Source organism: Perna viridis, chromosome 10 (assembly GCF_037379345.1).
Source record: "Perna viridis isolate PV_CMFRI_1.1 ecotype Kerala chromosome 10, ASM3737934v1, whole genome shotgun sequence".
Lineage (NCBI taxonomy): Eukaryota > Metazoa > Mollusca > Bivalvia > Mytilida > Mytilidae > Perna > Perna viridis.
The window spans coordinates 14,672,812-14,693,051 of record NC_142454.1 but is presented as its reverse complement, the minus strand read 5'-3'; the positions used below and the strand labels follow the sequence as shown (position 1 = coordinate 14,693,051).

The 20,240-nt window shown below is 34.2% G+C and overlaps 2 protein-coding genes across 3 annotated transcripts; both read left to right on the top strand.

The window, feature by feature from the left end:
- The first annotated feature begins 600 nt into the window (after positions 1-600).
- Positions 601-11,285, top strand: LOC148604663 (uncharacterized). Its single transcript, XM_088550620.1, has 5 exons — positions 601-734; positions 7,062-8,620; positions 9,032-9,134; positions 10,008-10,184; positions 10,705-11,285. Exons 1-5 carry the CDS (start codon positions 620-622, stop codon positions 11,001-11,003), a joined length of 2,253 nt encoding a protein of 750 aa, XP_088406746.1. The 5' UTR covers positions 601-619; the 3' UTR covers positions 11,004-11,285.
- Positions 11,286-14,128: 2,843 nt separating this feature from the next.
- Positions 14,129-20,111, top strand: LOC148604662 (uncharacterized). Of its 2 annotated transcripts, XM_088547853.1 has the most exons (3): positions 14,134-14,178; positions 16,715-16,777; positions 19,030-20,111. In XM_088547853.1, the coding sequence occupies exon 3, from the start codon at positions 19,057-19,059 to the stop codon at positions 20,104-20,106; it is 1,050 nt and encodes a 349-aa protein (XP_088403979.1). In that variant the 5' UTR covers positions 14,134-14,178; positions 16,715-16,777; positions 19,030-19,056; the 3' UTR covers positions 20,107-20,111. The 2 variants fall into 2 exon arrangements, with proteins under 2 accessions (XP_088403978.1, XP_088403979.1); XM_088547852.1 differs by lacking the exon at positions 16,715-16,777 and having other exon boundaries at positions 14,129-14,178.
- Positions 20,112-20,240: the final 129 nt, after the last annotated feature.

The window sequence follows — 20,240 nt, the reverse complement described above, 5'->3', positions numbered from 1 at the left end:
CCGATATAACACAATAGTAATCAATTTTCCCGTGACAGCTTCCTCATCCTCATTCCTACAATAATAAAGTTTTGAAGTCTCATAAAAAATCGTTTTAAGTTGTTGTTAAAACCTTCGTGGAAAATATCGAATACCGGTTTCAAGATTTGTAAAATGAAAATTAAAATGTTAACTGAACCTGCGTTATCTTAAATAAACTATCAAAATCATTAATAGTAGAATTAAAAGTCAATTTTAAAACTCGTGAAAATGATAGACTTTACATTAACCATGTAAATAAATTGTATCGGAAGTAAACAAGTATCTATTGTAAATGTTTCACAAAATAAACGTGATAACAATTCAGTTCCATTATTGCCGTTCCTATTGTTAATCTTTTCATTCATTTCAACGGTTTTCCACGAGGTATTCCACTTTACAATTGAATATACCGCTATTTACAATATCTAATTTGCATACCAATAGCGCTCGCACGATGACTGGTTGAAATCGATAGGCATGCGCAGGAGGGGCTTATCAGATGAACGGCGCTTATTACGAACCACAAAATGGGAATGATTTCAGTGATATTTTGACATTTCGTAAGAAAACGAGTTAAATCCATGTGACAGTGCAAGCCATGCCAAGGACGTTCTTAGTCCGGAGAGCAGCATTACAAATAGACAATATATCTTCAACAGAAAGTGAAGAAGACACTGATAAACATAGTGAACTTCACGTGAACCAGAACTTAGGTATGTTTATTTCATATTTACCGAAGCATGAAAATAACTACCTTTAATATCTCTTTATACGACTATTTTAAGAATGTAATATTAAAGGTTTTATTTGCACATCTAACTTGAAACACAAAGACTACATTTAGATTATATTTGTACAAACATTTGTATTGAAGATAACAGGTACCTGCTTCAGCCTGGCATCATCTGTCAGCATCCGTTAATAACACTGACCAGTGTGGACAGACTTGGTTTATCAAAGTCAAGATAATTCCCAAGACTACACATGTTTATTAACAACCACGTCTAATACTAATACCAAACACATAATGAGTATTATTAATTAATTAAGTCTTCCTATCAAACCCAACACTGCTTTGCTCTGTTTTCTCATGTGTATTTTCTATTTATTTGTGCCAGTTCTCTGTTCTTATTCATGCAGATAGAATTATCTATGTGATGGCCAGGAGTTTCAATTTAGTAGTGGGTTGTGGTAATTGGTTAAATATTTACATCAAGGATTTAATAAAAGACTAACTTCACTATAAAAATATATCCTTGGCAGCATATCTAGACATCTTAACGAAAATGAGACATTTTGTAATTCATCAAAACACTACACTGTCAACTACATGTATAAGACTAGTTATATTTTGTTTTCGTATGGACGGTAACTGCATTTCTTGTAAATATAACCTATATATTCAACGCTAAGTAATTTGATATTATGAATAAGAAAATATTCTTTACTTATGACTAGATGCATAATTAAGGATGTTTTAAACTTTGGGTTTAGCCTCCAAAGTCGAGGTTTGAACTATCAAAGGCATTGGATGTTTTGTTGTTTGTATGGGATAACAAAACGAATCAATAACGACCTGATTGATTAGGAATCAGGTGTTTTTATAAAGTGTTTTTATAGTTGAATTCATTGTTTCCATTCTGTCTGGGAATTTTTAATTACCGTGCATTAACGCCTTGGATTAAATTGATTTTCTCACCAATTAACACCCTTTATCATTAGCTCCATATAGAGTGCGACTATTGGACGTTTCACACCTTCCGTACAAATATTCACCTGCGGTAGGGAGGTATGCACCGTTAGTACACCAGTCAAAAGAGCCGCAGAATTTCAAACTGTTAACATTTTATAAACCGGTTTCAAAAGTTTGTTACCTTATCATACCCGCAAGGGAAGAAATTTATAAAAAAAAAAAGAACTTTTGTTTATTTGTATAATTTTGTTGTCTATTTGATAATTATGTTAGATAAGGTTAGCTATGTTACTGAAATTAGCAATTAACAACCTAATATCTTTGATAATTTACTACATGTACATTGTCCTAACATCTCTATTACAAAATAGTTCAATTTGTCATTAATTTTACCAGGGGCATGTATAATACTATTCATTTTTTTTTTAAATTTAAGATTAATGTTCTCTTCTGGAAAATTAATAGTGCCCAAAAGCGGTAACGTTAATTGTTCAATCCCAATTCGAACATACAAGATTCATAATACGTGTTTACATTTTTAAATGTCAACGGAACGCGCCAACAATTTCAAATTACATCTTAAATGAATAATTAATATAACGGTGAATAGCTGATTAAATTTCCATTTTGCATGAAGCATCTGTCGCGAGCCTTTGTTGCACTTCAAACTGTTCCTCTAGTATGTCCCGTTATTGATTTCCAAAGAGCCAGCCGCTGCAGCCACGTTCCAGGATTGGTCGTCTGCAAGATCAATAACGGTCGTCTGCGTCAGGCGGCTACAAGAGGAACCTTTTTGTAGATAACATATTGATTTCGTTATACAATGATTAACGACTAAAACAGGAGTATTAGGCTATTTTAGGGTCCTTATTCTTTGTAACAGCTGCTAAGTGGAATAAATTTCTATTAAAGGCTTTCTCTGGACCACTTGCAGCACAGACTCTTTCTTGGAATCATCGACGGTTATTAATTTCCGCGCGTAAAAAGAAATCATTATAGGAAATGTTTGCAATGCTACGGACCAAGAGCAAGAGTCACTAAGTAGATATATAATTTATATGTAAAGTGTAAGAAGCTTAACTTAAGGTACCAAACTTATTGAAATTTCAATGGACTCCATAGACTTGGGGCTGAATTTTTAATATCTTTTTTTCTGTGCAAACTTTACTGGTGACTAATATATTCCCATATCTCTAATTCATACACAAAAAGTGTCACAATTTGGACATTCTTATCTCATTTTTTCACCTATTTGGATTATGAATTTGGATTATGATTAAGTCGAAAACAATGGATCGGCGCTGTGTTGTGACAACGGAAGCACGGAGGGTCTTATTGCTAATCCTGAAACCAATATTGCCCATTCAGACCGTAGCTGTTGGTGAAACAGTAACGGATAAAAGGATTATAACTGGGTTTAACTGTCCATTTCATTATTTGAAGAATTCATTATGGTATATTAGGGTTTACGTAACTTCGTTGATGTGCCACGTTATCATCGTTTATAGTTACGAAAATTTCTCGTCGACAGACATTTAAATTAAGTGTCGTAGAAGCGAACTTAAGTCGTTTAAAAGAGTAATCAAGGGACCCAAGATTGTAGCGAAAATCAAAAGAATGTAATCAAAGGAGTAAGAGACAAAAAAAATGTGAAAATATGAACAAAATGCGCAGTATTATCCATTTTCTTAGACGTGACAATATTTTGCATTATTCAAGAGCTGAATAAGATTTGGCAGTAGGCTAGGGTTATCCAAACGTTGACCGTTCGCAATGGATCTATATTAATATAATTTGCATATACAGTATTACAAGTGAACGTACAAATTGGTCGCCCGAAGACGAATCAATGTTGTTCAAAAAGTGGGTTTCACATACATGTTATCAAGTAAATCTTCAAAAATAAAATGTATCATCTCTAGAAACCGAATTTAATTATCATATTAATGGCCGCTTTCCCGTCCATCTTAAGTGTACACTCGTATTACTGTATCTACCCTATTACCTCGTTGTATGATACAATCTTTGTGTTTTAAATATAATTCTCCCATCTGTTAAAAGTTAAAGTTAAACTCCTGTAAACATCGACAGATGTACTACTTGAAACATTTAAAAAGAAAATAACTACTTTTATCTGTCTTAGACAAAGGACAGTACAACTGTGTTCAACTAAACTCAGTATTCGTTCTTGACTATTAAAAAACATAACTATGTATACGAAAACAAAGCACCTGGCACCCTCGTTTTTATCGGTTAAATTACGATGTTAGGTACTGGTGTCGAAATGGGTCTTTATCACTATAATTTACGACGGTTTGATGATCCATTATTAAATGGACCGACTGTTGCATAACGGGAAAAACGATTGTTACTGGGAACAATAGAACAGTGGAAAAAAAACTGTGATAAAACGCTACATGTAGTTTTATTGATAGATAATTTGGCGCCTTTTTGAATGAAATTTGGCAGTGACGTATTTTGAGCTAAAATTGAAAACGACAAAAAGAAAAAAAAACCATTTACATGCAGAAAATAAGATAAAAACTATGATTAAAATTACAATTGAAAATAAAGAAGTAATTAACGGTGTTATTATTTATATGAGATAAAAGTTTTACATACTTTTAACATAAAAAAAAAATCAATGTTAATTTAATTTTTGTACCTTATGGTGACATAATGAATGAATTTAATACTAATCGAGGTATTGGTGGCACGAGATGACTTCAAATTTCGAAGACCAACGATTTCGCGCCTTTCTCCGCAATTCAGTTTCTTAGATAACACTTCAGGTATTGTTATTCCGTTATATTCGTGACGGATCTCTCACTTCCGTCATGAAGGGTGATAAATTAATTAACATAGAAAGAGATTTATTTACCTGATAAGACAAATCGTAAATTCGTTGATGACATTTGAAATTAACCAATTTTACAGAATTAATCCCTCGAGATTCTTGGGTGTTAATCTGGGATGAGGTTACAAGTGTATCAGCCCATAATCCATAAATCGGAATTTATCGACCATTTCCACTCCTTCGTATACGCAGGAAATTCTCATTTATAGTCGAGTCTCGAGCGAATCGAAGTTGAAAATCGATGTAAAAAAGTATATGTTCCCTCATACAACGAGAAAGAGATCGATGTATCTACTCATAATCCTCCACAACCATTGGTTACAAGCCCTCAAAATTTCGTTAAGTGTCGTATTAGGTTTTAGTATATATGACCCGGTTAAGGATGATATTTAAGACGAAATCTCTCGTTTAATCTACTTCTATTTCATTTCAATATATTTTGGAATGAATAATATCTATACATAAAGGTTGAGCGAATGGAAGAATGTCACATTGTCATAAATATTTTCAATTTTGAAAATAATTTTCTAAGAAAACAAATTAAATACTTTATATATCCGCCCTAAAGTATAAACTGGACAGCAACACGTGAACTATTTTCATATCCCCCGATTTATTAAACTGTTATATTAATTTTCCAATGGAGTTGACCATTCGAGAGGTATGACCTTGGCTAGTGCGGTCATTTCAACTGCTCATGGGATAAAAAAATAAAGAATGGTGGTCAAAGATCTTACTCGTATAAAGGCAACACTTAAATAAAGTTTATGAACTTTTTATGTGAAAAGAAATTTCAGTAATATTTTCCTCATATGAAAGGTTGATTATATTTAACTTTCGACTTTGACACGCGGTGAAAAATGACCCTTCGAAATTCTACGTGTCAGTTTTTCAAGAAGTACAAATGCACGACAAATACGAAAAATTATGGGTTTTTGTTTGGGAACAGTTAAAATGTAAAACAGTTAACCTATAAAATAGCAGGAGCCTTTAGAAATTATTTAGATTTGATAACCGAATACACTATTGAACTGGAGTAGAGGAATGCACGGTTTTGTTCCCACAATGGAAAATTTGAATGAACGAGAAAACGTCTCAACGAGATGACCGTTAATTTGAATGGAATTTCATTCAAGATTTTACCTTGAACCACTGTACTACCGCATTATTATTTCCGTAACACCTGTCGCACCTTGCGTTCGCTACCTGTCAGGTAAAAATTGTTTGGTCGTTAAAAACATCCTAAGACAGATGTGACACCTTTCTTTTTGGGGTCAGGGAGGTAGATCGTGGGGAGTCGGGAAGTACCTTTTAATTCTTTACAAAAAATTCATTGACAGTGTTTTTGGTCAGAGAAAAAGTCAAGTTAGTTAGCAGACATCTGCCGTCTACAATTATTGGTCAGTGTCATTATTATGTCAAGAATCAAAATCCTTTACATTTGTAAATTAGGTCAAGTAAGACCCCACGGTACTCCGAATGGAGATAATTTATTCTTGACACCCTGGTATTACCAAAATTGAAGATGTTATAAAATGAATGCACAGGAAATGCAATGATTTGTATCTGAAAACGTCTTTCTATCGTAATGTCTGCCTTCAGGTATCTGTGAAATATTAATATTAAAATCATCGACACACAATATACTTTGTTGTAATTAAAGTAGGATTCGTATAGCATTTTTACATTAATTTTAATTTAGATAGTTCTTGATCATTTTACAAGTACGTGCTCCTGATCAAGGAGATTCATGGCATGATAATACATTGTGGACGGTAGGAGGCCTCGCTTTGTGAGCACATTTTAAAATACAAAGTAAAAAATGCCTAACCAAACATGTATAAGCACTTTAAAATTACTTCGCGTGATTTGTGTAAATATCATCCTATTGAAGTTCAATCGTAATATGTATTTTTGAAATTGATAAGCATGCTGGTAAACACTCGCTGAAAACAGTTTAATATTGGCGCCTCTTTCAAACGTGTAACACATTTTTTGCACGTATGGCTCTGTCACATGAACATAGCAATTCAGTGCATGTACAAGATCTGATAATGGCTATCATTTGGAAATTACAAATCGCATGTTTGTCTTGTTTGAATAAATCACATGTCAATATGTCAAGATTCAATTAAGTTATTTTCACAGATTATATGGTGTAATAATGATAAGAAACTGCAACATCTTTGTGGGTGAAACAGATGTTGGGCAGTTTGACCAATATGTTACCACAGCAATTATTTAATAATCAAAACGTAAATCGTTCAAGCTGTGGCAAATTAATTTCGTTAATGGCTTAAATGGCGGTAAATTACTTTATATTCAGTGATATGGATTTTGAAGTAAAATGCCATGAAATAAGATTTTTAATTGGTGTGATTGTTTTAACATTATATTAGATACACAAGTTTTTTTTCTTTACTGTAGCACTCCAATAAAACCATATCCGATTTTCTCAATTGATCCCAATGCATTGTTTTGTATTTGTAGACCTGGCTATTAACAGTAGAAAACAGCACTTCGAGCCACATTCTTCCCAAACACCTTCTAAAGCTAAGGTAGAAGAAATAGTGACAAAACTACAGAGTGGTGAAAACCTCACGCAAATTGAAAAGTCTCCAAGATACCTATCAAAGGCATTGCGTAACGCATTGCAAGTCGATGCATTGACGGGAGCCATCGAAAATAAAGGGCAGTTTCTAAATATTTCTGTGAAGGACGATTTGCATGAACCTGAACTGGATGCTGAGGTAGCTTACCATACCGACAAGTCTTTCAGTTCCGTCTCAGATCGCCAAACTATTTCACGAACAAGTGTTCTGAGTCCTAGAAGTATTGAAAGTCGCACGCCTGACGAAAGCTTCTACAGTAATACCACAACACAGTCGATTCAAGAGTCTGATAGAACCGGGACGACATTCTTGAAACTTCCGGTCATCACACCACATCAACCATTGCCACCATTCGCTTCTCTTGCATATAACGTATTTATTACGTCTAAGATACCGATGGGAGAGACAATTCAAGAAACCGTTACTATGGATTGTAAACCTGCGGGTATAATCAAACTTCCATTAAAGTTACCAAATAGTTCTGGAGATAGTGAAATTTCGTCAGACAAGGACAATAGTGAACATGATAAAAATCCTTCTGTATTAACACCAGATATCAAAAACGAAGAAACATCGACTGTAAAACAAGATATAAAAGAAACCAAAGACATTTCCACCAAAAGTGCTCCCAAGATATGGAATCCTTTTACTCATGTTGCAACACCGAAGTCAAACAAAGTGCTAACGGAAACTCAAGTAATGAATTCCCCCTATAGAAATACCACTCCCATACCATGTCACCAGTTGCCGGTATCAGTTTCTCCGATGAACTGTTCGTTTGCACCGTCAAGTTTGATGAGAAGCATTTCCACGCGATCTCCAGCGGAAGTGATCTCACAAAGACGGAGCACGGAGAATGGAAGTTGTTTAAGTGTTGACAGTTCAATATACCAGACTATTGCAGCAAATACATTTCAAACAGTCCCCCAAATTAACTCGTCGATGAGTTTCAGCCCAGCATTCTCCCCGAGAGCTCCAAGTCCATTTGTACCGTATAGACCATTTTGTACACCTGATTCCTACCAGACGGGGACGTCATCACGTACGTCTACTCCTGTGTCTACACCGGTCTCCACGACACCAAAGGCTCAATTCAACGAGATTCCTATGCCACTAACTGGACAGAAACGGTCATGTACACCATCACAGGAAACGCCTAAAAGATTAAAAATTGACAATTTCCCCTTCAAAATCTATAAGGAAAGTCCGTCACCGAGAGGTTATGACCATTCCGTTGAGAGAATGGGTTTCTCTTGTCCAATAACACCGGTGTTAGTTAATGGCAGAAGTGATCAAGAAAATCTCCCGGTTAACCGGACCCCCTTGTCATCTGTCCAGCAGCGCATGCCTCTTAGACCAATGTCACCAGCGGTGTTAGGATCACTGTTGAAAGAAAATGTACCCATGCAGAAAGATGGTTGTATCAAACCATTGAATGTAAGTAATATAAGCTATAGATCCTTTACCTGACAAAAATAAAAATAGCAACTACACACTGTAAAAGCAGAATATTTAACAGGTACACACATAAAGGCTTAACTCAAATTTAACTGATAAAACCTAGGCATAGTCAAAATGGAAAGTTCATATAACTTTGGCAATATCAAAGCAAAACCGGAAAGTTGGAAACGACCGCGATGGTCCCGACTTTATACGGGCATTTCATATCTGTTTAAAAAAAAAACAAAAACAAAACTTGCGTTATATCTGAGCTCAAAAAGCACAACGCACTTTATTTCAAAAAGCATTTATAATCCGAGTTCACAAAAATTTAATTTTCTGCTTCAGCAAAACATTACACCGGGTTTAGTTGTGAGTTGTCTTATTTATGATAAATTTTCATTTTAGGGCAATGTTCCACAGAAGATCGAAGTTATTAATGGTGGGTTCGGGATAAAGAACCCTTCATTTGTGCCTCCTAAACCAGCAGACATAACTAACATTCAACATGGTAAGCACTTTCGGTTTTCTAGGTAACGTGACCTTGCACTTGGCACGCGCCATCAATTTCGAACAGCTAAGCAGACGATAGTGGTTTCGCGCCGTTTGTTTATCTCAATATGGATGGGTAAGAACCATCTGTCAACCTCTTATTTAACAATTAACCATTTCCTTGTTATTATTCGTATTTAAAATTTGTTTAAATTAAAATGACTAAATCTTTAAACGTTGCCACTTGAAGTAACTTTATTTACTTTATCAGTGAAATGGCGATAAAGGGCTTTGTGGGAGATTTGTGGTGAAATATTAGTTTTGGGTAAACATTTAACAGATTCCTTCATTCACACTATTGCGAATACATTATAAATTTGGTTCACTTATAATAGCAGTTTTTGAGTTTTACAGCTGATTGATTAAGAATGGAATATGAAAAAAAAAAGAACACCGATTGTTAGTTTGGATAAATCATAGTAATTGCTTGTTAACTTGTGTCAATTTGTTATTGGATTAAAATAACACAAATGGAACTCAATTAAGAAAATTTAATATGAATCAAATATTGTAATTTGTTGGTTAAAACCATTTTTTCTCACGATTTATAATTCAGGTTTTTTTTAAATTTCTTACGGGGGGAGGTCATGAAAAAATCGCAAAACACATCCTTTTATGTCCAGTCTGGTCTGATTTGTATGATGGAATACCTGAATTTAAAATAAAAGTATATATAAATGACGCAATTGTTCAATTTAAAATCATTCAGAGTGTTCACGATTTAAGCTCAATTTAACTAAAATCTAAGTGTTCCTTACGATTTGCCATTTTTTGTTTTGAAACTTTATATTCCAGACTGTAGTCATTTATATAACAGTTAATTTCTTTACAGACGAGAGCGGGAAAGGCAGTTTTGCTTGTAAAGTTTGCGGGAAAGAATTTGCCATGCAACGTCTCTTGAACCGCCATCTTAAATGTCACAGCGAGGCTAAGCGCTATTTATGTACTTTCTGTGGAAAAGGTTTCAACGACACGTTCGATCTGAAGAGACACACACGGATACATACAGGTAAGTCTTTTAATCTGTTATTCATCATATACCTGCTTGAAACATGAAATTTCACATGTATATCCAATATCGTTCCATATACAGTGAAAAATTGGATAGTCCCACGAAACAAGAAGTTGATATCGAACAAAAATTGAGACAGCTTACAACGTATAACTCATCTTTACAAAGCCACAAACAATGAAGTCAATCCCCCCGTGGCAGCCGAAATTGTTTTGACGAAAATTTCTCTGTCATTCCATAAAATAAACAATTGCAAGGTAATAGGTAATACATAACAGGAAATTGATTCGGACATCATCCAAGAACGTTAAAACAAAATTTGAAATTAATCTATCCATTGGTAGTCAAGATAATTGCGTCGAACTTCGGACAAGCGGACGTTGAAGTGGGGTATATTGTTGTGAATATATTCTATCTCTCACAATAGAACTTTGTTGTTTAGAATCCGACATTATAATGTATAATGTAAACTTGTATTAGGTTGAATTTCGTTAAAATGTACGTTTTTATTTTCTAGGTGTAAAGCCCTATAAGTGTGAGCAGTGTGAAAAAGCTTTTACTCAAAGGTGTTCATTAGAATCGCATTGTCGGAAAGTTCACAATTTGGATCTGAATTACGGTTATAAACAGCGTCGCAGTAAAACTTACGTATGCGAAGATTGTGGCCATTCGACAACAGACCCGGAAATTCATTATAACCATTTGAAAGAACGTCACCCGAACTGCCCAGCTCTTGCCAAACCACACGACAAAAGACACTTCAAATTTCAAGAAGCGAGTAGGCCTTCGAGTGGACCTTTACGTCCAAGAAATTAACACAGAGTTGTACATATGTGTGAATTATAGTCCCAAAATATTTATTTTCCGTCCGAGATTTGTTAATGTTTGTTATGTTTAGATCTGTATTGTTTTATAGGGCGAATATTTCATGGTGCTCAACATAAGGACATTATACAATTGTTTGAGCCAAATGTTTATATGTACAAATATATATAGTAGAATGAAATCCATTAGAAATCAAATCCAGTTGTGTTCAAACTTGTCATGTTTCATTAAAGTCTTAAAACTTGCATTTGATTTTGATTAAATTTAATTGTGTAAGCAATTAGAGTGAAAGGGAAACGGGGGGGGGGGAGGGGGGCAGAATTCGACCAACATTAAAAAAAGAACATAATCCTGGTATACGATTAAACAAGAAAAATAGACACGCACAACAAAGCATGACATAACCAGAATAACACGCACATAGAAGCGTAAATCCACTAAAACCTGGGACCAGATACATTCGTAAGGTAAGCGTTCTTTGCTTTTCTAGAAATACCTGCAAAGTTGCTGACCACAAAAAGTCGCGTCTGGGGTAGAAGAAAGAGGAAAGGAAAAGGTATGAACAAATCGATTTTCATGGTGCAGACGGACACACAACAACGATCCACGAATTCATGATGTAGTCCACAAACCTTTTGTAGTGTTGACTAAAAAATTGTAGCAATACGATCATGTTTAAGAGTAATCAACGGAACCAGGGTTATAGCTCTAATCAAAAGAATGCAATCTAAGGACAAAGACCAGACATGGAAAACAGACATACACAACAAAGAACATAAAGTAACTAAAATCATATATACAAAGTAAGAAAAGTAAATGAGCAACTCGGACTCCACTAAAAACTGGGAGCATGGACCAGGTGCACCGGTAGGGTAAGCGTCCTCTACTTTTCTAGAAACACACGCTGAGTTGCTCATAAAAAGTCAAGTCCGGGGTAGACAAACGAGGAAAGGTATTAAGAATTAAAAAGGGTATAATTGAAATCCGCAAAGTTAGGGAAAGTAAAACTAGAGTGATATGCATAACTCATAAGAAGAAAACAACTATGGCATCAGAACAAGGCGTCTAAATCAAAGTATACATTAGAAACTCCAGGAAGACAATCAAAAAGTTATTAACAGTTTTGATATACGTGTATAATTTGATTAAGATTTTGGCATTTCAGCGTTTGGTATAAAATTTGTTCAAAATGGTGCAAAAGAAAATGAAAAAAAAAGAAGAAAACCGCCCACACCGAACAGAATAAAAGACACTATATGCAAAAAAAGTTGATAACATATACATGTACAATTAAGAAGTGATAAGTTTCTGCTTTACCAATTAGGTATATGTTTGGAAATGTTCATTCTGCGTCTTCTTTGATTATTATAACATGCTGCTAGTTCGAAGAAGTATGAGATAACGAAAATACAGCACCAAAAAAAAAAAAAAAAAAATAACCGCAGACATGGCAATTTACTTTGGTATCAATTCAGTTCAGGCAAAATATTAGAGCTCCGATATCTTGAAATATGGACATGTCATCTTGTTATTACGATATAAATATCTCGTAATAAACCAAGGACATATTTATGTCGGCTTCTGTAAGCTTAAAAAATAAAACAACATCCACTGTTTGATAAAACAAATACAATAAACATGTTTATATAAGAAAGTACTATCTTAAAAAAAAAAAAAGAAAATAGCCGACGCGGTAAAATTTTGTTCTTTCTACTTATAATTTTCTGCATTTCATTCAGGAAATAACACATGGCACGCAGTTTCGATAGTTTTTTCGAACGCCACTATGTTATCAGTATTTGGCCAATCGGGGTACAGAATTGTGATCAGGTGACTTGCGTTTCCATGGAAGAGCGTCCTTAAGGTCGAAGGGTCAAAAGAGAAAATATACCGACTGTGTCAGAAACACCCCCCCACCCCCCCCCCCAAAAAAAAATACGAGTAATGTTCAGGTCATTGCAGACTTAAATACCGAACATAATTCCACACAAAAATATTTGCGAGTTTTGTATTCTCTTACAACATAATGCACGAGGTATTTCGTTTCTATTGATGACGGTTACACATGTGTATATTTTACTTCTACAGACAGAATATCAAAAACAACGCATTTTGAAAAAAGACTACTATTTTAATTTGAATATTAGTAACTATTCAATCTTTGATGACAGCATTATCGCCTATAATTATGTTTTCTTTTGGACACTAAATGATCGAAGAGACAAGTCTTATTTCCAATTTAAAATCAATCTACCATCGAGCAAGTGAAATCAAGGATTTTCTGTTTTATTATGGGACGCACTGCGAGTTGTTTCTTCATTGCTTTCCATAATCTTTTTACGACGAAAAAAATATAGAATATTCCCATGAGTGCTTAAAGATAAGGACACTACAGATACACCGAAGTCTTTTTCACATTCATCGCAAAATAGAGAAAAACCGTCATCCAAACTCAATGGCAAACGCGTTTACTTTTAATTCCCCGTTGTCAACTATTCCTTCTCATGTAGTTACATGGTAGCTTGTCTTTCAACTCAAAGCTTTTCTAAAAATTGCGATAAAAACACCAAAGCTCAAGACAGATCTCAGCGACTGACACAAACTATTTGGACAAGGATATGTTTCCTTTATAAATACAGTCCGATTCAATATGATCAACAAGTTACAGATATTCTCTTCTTTCTTTAACTTGACCTTCAACCAGCTGCAAGACAGGTATATATCTTGGAAATATCAAGAACCGCTCATTCGTCCGGAGTGTGTGTTCAAAGCGTGTTTTTTCGCGTGTTTCGTGCTGATCATTATCTATTTGTATGTATACTTTTTGTTATTAAATTTTGTAGATTTGTTATTCGCATGTTGTACTTTTTGTTTTCCTGATGTGGTTTTTTTTGTCCGACGATTTTCTATTGTTTGTGCCATCGGTATTATTACTTTTTCTTTATCATAAAGATTGATCCCCTTTTCGTAAGAACTTTTTAATTCTGCTTTGCAGTTAAATTTCATGTAGATTTTTCCCCGAGAGGTTTATTTTTTTTACGAACGAATCGCTATTATACTATACTAATGTATCAAGAATTTATCAGATATTTAGACTTATGACCTCTTCTGTTTCGTAATAACAAGGCAGACGAAATATAGATAAGACATCAGCGGGCCTCAGAAGGTATGATATCTTGAATTATTTGACTAGACGTATCAATGAACCACTGTATCTTAACTCAAAACGGTTGATAGTACCTATATTTCATAATTGAACAATATGTCAGAGGTGCGACTCATTCTCTTTTCTTATGACATACATCTCAAACATATCCAAGCATTTCTCTATTTACATAAAAATGACGTACATATCATTTATTCATAATACATGATATCATAAAATTGCAGCAGAATAGACCAGCAATCCGCTGGACAAATGTATATTTGCGCTTTGTATATTGAATAAGTTATTCACAATGAGATTTGTTTTTCATTTTTTATATTGATAAACAACCCAGTAAGTGAACTACAAGTAATTTTCTGAAATTGTGTCATATTGAATACATTGATTCCGCTTTCAAACAAACAAGACATGGGTTATCATAACAGACGAGACATTGCCTATCACATCGCACCAGCCATTTCTAACTAGGCACAGGCCGTTAGGGGGGGTTTCAGGAATTTTTATGACATTCATGCAAGCGCAAAAATATTTTTTCAAGCAGTCGCTGGGGATAATTTGTTTTGATAATCCCTACACTTTCAATTCAATTACACTAAGACAAGACAAGACAATATTTGATTTATAAACCTTAGACAAACACGTGTACAAGAGGGTACATTGGTATTTATTTAACAAGCTCGGGACATGTAGTCCAATTAACAAACCCGTCAAGACGAGTTTAATTACGTCCTGTCTTTGTTCAAGACAAGACAAGACAAGATTTCATCAGACAAACAGGTGTACAAGAAGACACAACAAATACATATATAAACATATAAATACATATACAAGGTATTGCATATTATAAAAAACAGGATCATAGTTTTTAGAAAGTTTGACAAGTTATTGTATAACTCAATATGACAGAACATTAACATTCCTTTCTGTTTGTATTCTGTTGGGTTTAAAGAATAAGACCTAAGTATGACGAATGTTTTTCACTTCTTCCTTTTGACATATAAACAGATAATGGAATTCATCTCCTACCCCTTCCCCACAGAGATTACAAATTCTCTCCTCCTTTGGAATCGCGTTCCATCTCCCCGTTTCTATAGGAAACTTTATATTGGAACATCTGGACTGGGCTATGTTTACCTATCATAGGAGTTATGTCTCAGTAAATATTTTTTCAATTCAAATTCTACCTTAAACTCAGAATAAAATTGTCCCCTGGAAGAATTGTTCATTTGTGAAAACCATTGTTGGATGAATTAATCATTTAATTGTCTAGATATTAAACTTTTTAACATTTTTTCATTCATTGGTACCTGGTCGTTCCATACTCAGTCCGACATTATCAAATATTTACTTGATGTAAGATATCCATTTATAGTGTGAAGGATTTGTTCATGTAATTTGAGCATTAGCTGAAACATTATAGAAGATAACTTATTGTTATCAAGTAACAAATTATTCCAAAATAACACCATTTTACGTTTTATTATTGTTTCCATAGAAAACCTTCCTAATTCACCATAAACCATATAATTAGGCGTAGAGGTCCTGACTTTCGGAATATCCTTACAAAATTCGAGGTGGATTTTTTCAATATCATCCTTTTTATAAAAAAACATATTTCTAAAGCATATAGTAAAATGGGACTGACCAGTGAGTCAAACAATTTCAGCTGTAAATCAATAGGTATATATATTTTCCTAATTTTTCTGTAAAGAGCAAATTAAGCTTTTTGTGCTTGTTCTATCAACTCTTTTCTCGCGGAACAAAATTTCCCATTATAATTGAATAGTATTCCAAGATAAAGGTATGAATCTAATATTTCAATATTTTGGCCATACATTTTAAAATTAATATTTTGGTTAACTTTTCTCTTACTGAAAACCACAACCTTAGTCTTATTGGTGTTTACTCTAAGTTTCCAGATATCGCAAAATAATTCAATGCATTTTGTAGTCCATCTGCAGACTCGGCCATTAAAGCGGTATCGCCTGCATATAAAATGAGGAAGAGTTTAATATACATATCTAAATACTCTTGACACATATGCGAAATACTGTATAATAAGTCTACGCCATTGTCTACAAAATATGACTCCAAATCAAAAACAATGAATACAGAAAGCGAGACAAATTTTCACCCTGTTTCACTTCAATATGTGACACAAAATATTCTGATACATTATTTCCATTTTTAACACAAGTTTTTATATTTTGATACATACTATATATTACATTGAATATTTTACCCTTAATATTACATTTTTGCATTTTCTGCCATAAAACTGCTCTCCACACAGTATCGAAAGAACACTTAAAATCAACGAAGGTACAATATAACTTTTTTCCTAGTGAAAAGTAAATAGTAATTAAAGAATACGATACAAAAATATTATCAACAGTTGAAAACCCTTTTCGGAAGCCAGATTGCGATTTGGTTATTAACTCAACATACTCTGCATAATCGTTAAGCCTGTTATTCAAAATAGCAGAACAAGTCTTACTAAAACACGAGTTTAATGTGATACCTCTATACATTTCAGGATCAGATTTCGAATCTTTATTTCTATAGATAGTTATCGTAACTCCAGAAGACCAACTGTCAGGTACTATACCCGTGTCAAGTATAATGTTGAAAAGTTTGATATATATTGGCATCAAATCGGTGGCAGTGTTTTTAATATAATCGTTCAATATACCATCAGCTCCGAACGCTTTACCGTTTTTTTTTTAGCTTCGATATGGCTTTTTGATTTCTTCTTCAGTTATCTGACTGTTAAGAAACCTTTCTACGTCATCATCGACATGATTTAATTCGAAGTCCGGTTCAACTTCATTATCGTCATCTTTTTCATTAAGATTTTTAAAATGTTCAAACAAAGTTTGTAATGTGATGTTATCGTCATTTTCACCTTTATTACTACAGTTGAATTGATTCGTAATTTTCCATAATACTTTAGTATCTTTTTTGGAAATATTTCGAAACTCATCAGCTGCTTTCCGTTGGTATTCATTGTAAGCCTTATTTAGAGATGATTTATATTCCTTACTTGCTGATCTCAAATTCCGTTTATTTTCAGCGTTTTTCACAAAGCTATAACGTTTTCTTGCTTTATGATTTTTTTCTTCTTTTTGAGCATTCGCGGTTATTTCACGGTTTTGAATCGTCGTGTTTATATATTTTTTCGCTTCCCTAATTTTCCAAATGTTTCAATTGCGGCCTTTGTAAAGTTATTGTTTATATCTGAGACAACAGAGTTCAGTTGGTCTTGAGTCATTTCTACGGGATAAATTGTCTAACTTGTTATCTACCGCTATCAAAATACGAACACGCCTTGTATAATCAGATTTCTATTCACATTTCCATCTGACATAATTTTGATTTGGTGTTTCGTCTGTGACCACCACGTGATCAAGCCTAGACTTGAACTTAAGACCAAAACGTAAACTACTATGACAATCTGAATATAATGGGCAAAATTCGTCAATTATAAAATGAGTAATGTAAGCAAAAATATTTGACGACAAAATCAGATAGTCTACAACGCTCGAGTTATTACATGTTCTTTCGCCAAAGAGGGTATGTAGATGCAACCAAAAAGTACATCCGAATCAATAGCTAACATATTTTTCGAGATCTTGAACCAAAGTACAGATTAACTATCATTTTTGATATCAAGTTTTAGGTTTTGAGATAATTCAGTTTTAAAACCAAAACAATCCCACCTGATGCTCTCTTACAGTTGATTCTATTTTTGACAATATAAGTATACCCAACTGGGAGTTTCAACTCATCAAAATATGTAAGTTTTGTTTCTACAAAAACACATACATCATGATTACATATTAATTTCATTAAATACATGGGTCAATAACTTTTTTCAAACCACAAACATTTGAAAAGTAGATATTCAAATGGATCAACAACATAATGAGTGGCATTTTCATTGTAAATGTTCAGTACTGAAGCACTAAGAGGTGGGTATTTCATCATAAGCCGTTGTTCAATTACACTATAATGCGTGTATTCTATCATATACTGTAGTTCAATTACACTATAATGCGTGTATTCTATCATATACTGTAGTTCAATTACACTATAATGCGTGTATTCTATCATATACTGTAGTTCAATTACACTATAATGCGTGTATTCTATCATATACTGTAGTTCAATTACACTATAATGCGTGTATTCTATCATATACTGTAGTTCAATTACACTATAATGCGTGTATTCTATCATATACTGTAGTTCAATTACACTATAATGCGTGTATTCTATCATATACTGTAGTTCAATTACACTATAATGCGTGTATTCTATCATATACTGTAGTTCAATTACACTATAATGCGTGTATTCTATCATATACTGTAGTTCAATTACACTATAATGCGTGTATTCTATCATATACTGTAGTTCAATTACACTATGATGTGTGTATTTTATCATATGCCGAAATTCTGTCATTATACTGCTATAACACACAATAAAAAACACGCATGATGTTTCTCATCATCATGTTGATTAATCGCACATATTGGACATGAAGCATAGCTCGCTTAACTGAAAATGTGCTACGGTCAACGCTTTTACACGCCGATGAAAAATACAAAATGAAACATCCAATTCCCAATTAACCGAAAAACAATGCTCATAAAGACACACAAGCATTGCAACTCATCATATGCAAAACACTGCTCATGTTTAAGTTGATAAAACATACTAAGATGTATTATTTCTCATTACGTTGATAGAAATTCGCAGAATATTGTTCATCACTGAGTACGATGCAATCGAAAAGTTATCGACACTATATTTGTACTCTTGTTTACACTATGGTTACTTTTACAGTTACAGTTATACTTCTCAGTAAGTGAAATGGTGTTCCTAATACTACTGACTCTAACAGTTGTACCTTCTACTGACTGTGCTGCTAGAAACACACCTTTTACCCCTTCGGACTATCAAACACAAATCGGACAGGGATTCTCTACGAACTATTTCAAATCAAACAACTTAGACAGGAAGTATCACAAGAAGAACCTTCAAGACATTTATGCTCAAGGTTTCAGAAATGTCCGACTACGATGCAGAGCAGACTTAAACAACTTTAACATGGACATTTTTCTTACAAACCTGGAGAGAGTCGTCGACGATTGCCTCGAGACAAATGTTACTCCTATAATATCATGGATTCACCACGAAGCCGAGGCTCACGCCACGGACTATCACCGCACGGAATATCTAAGATGGTGGAGACATGTAGCAACAAGACTCAAAGATAAGGACTACAGACTATCCTTTAACTTATTTACGGAGCTAGGGGTTGATAAATGTGGTACCTCTTGTGCCGGAAGCCTCAGAGAAAATACAACGAAGTATAATGATTGGACGAGGGCTGTTGTCCATAGAATTAGAAACTCGGGTGGGAATAACGATAAGCGCATAATAATTCTCGCCTCTCCCATGAAAACTGCTGATGGTCTAGAGTTAATAGACCAACACATTTACAGACATGATCACCATATGATGGCCGAATGGCACATATTTGCATCGGGTCCAAACAAGAAAATGTTGCACGGTCATCCAGGTCAGAAATACTGGGAAGGCGACGGAAGTAAGGCTGGACAAAGGAATGTAGATTCAGCAATACATGTTGCCAGAGATTTCACGACTCGGCATCTTCTTCCAACTTATCTAGGCGCGTGGATGCCAGTTGATAATGAATTTGGGCATTTAACTAAAAGGGAGGTAATCAATTTTGCAAAATATTTTGCTCGAAACATCAAACCAATTCCCTGGTCGATGAATGTCCTGAACATGTACTACGATACGACAAAAAGCAACTGGTTATCAGGTATACAGACCATTGCCCACCAGTCACTTAACATGACAGAGGTATTGAACGAAATAAAATCCGTCATGTAGCTTGAGCGTTTTTTAAGTCGCTGATATTGTTAGTGACTTCCTGCACTCGTTATTTCAGTACTTAGGTCTCACTAACCATTTCTAACGTTTCCTTTACTTTACATGTTAACAAAGTAATTTTCAAAGTCTCACTG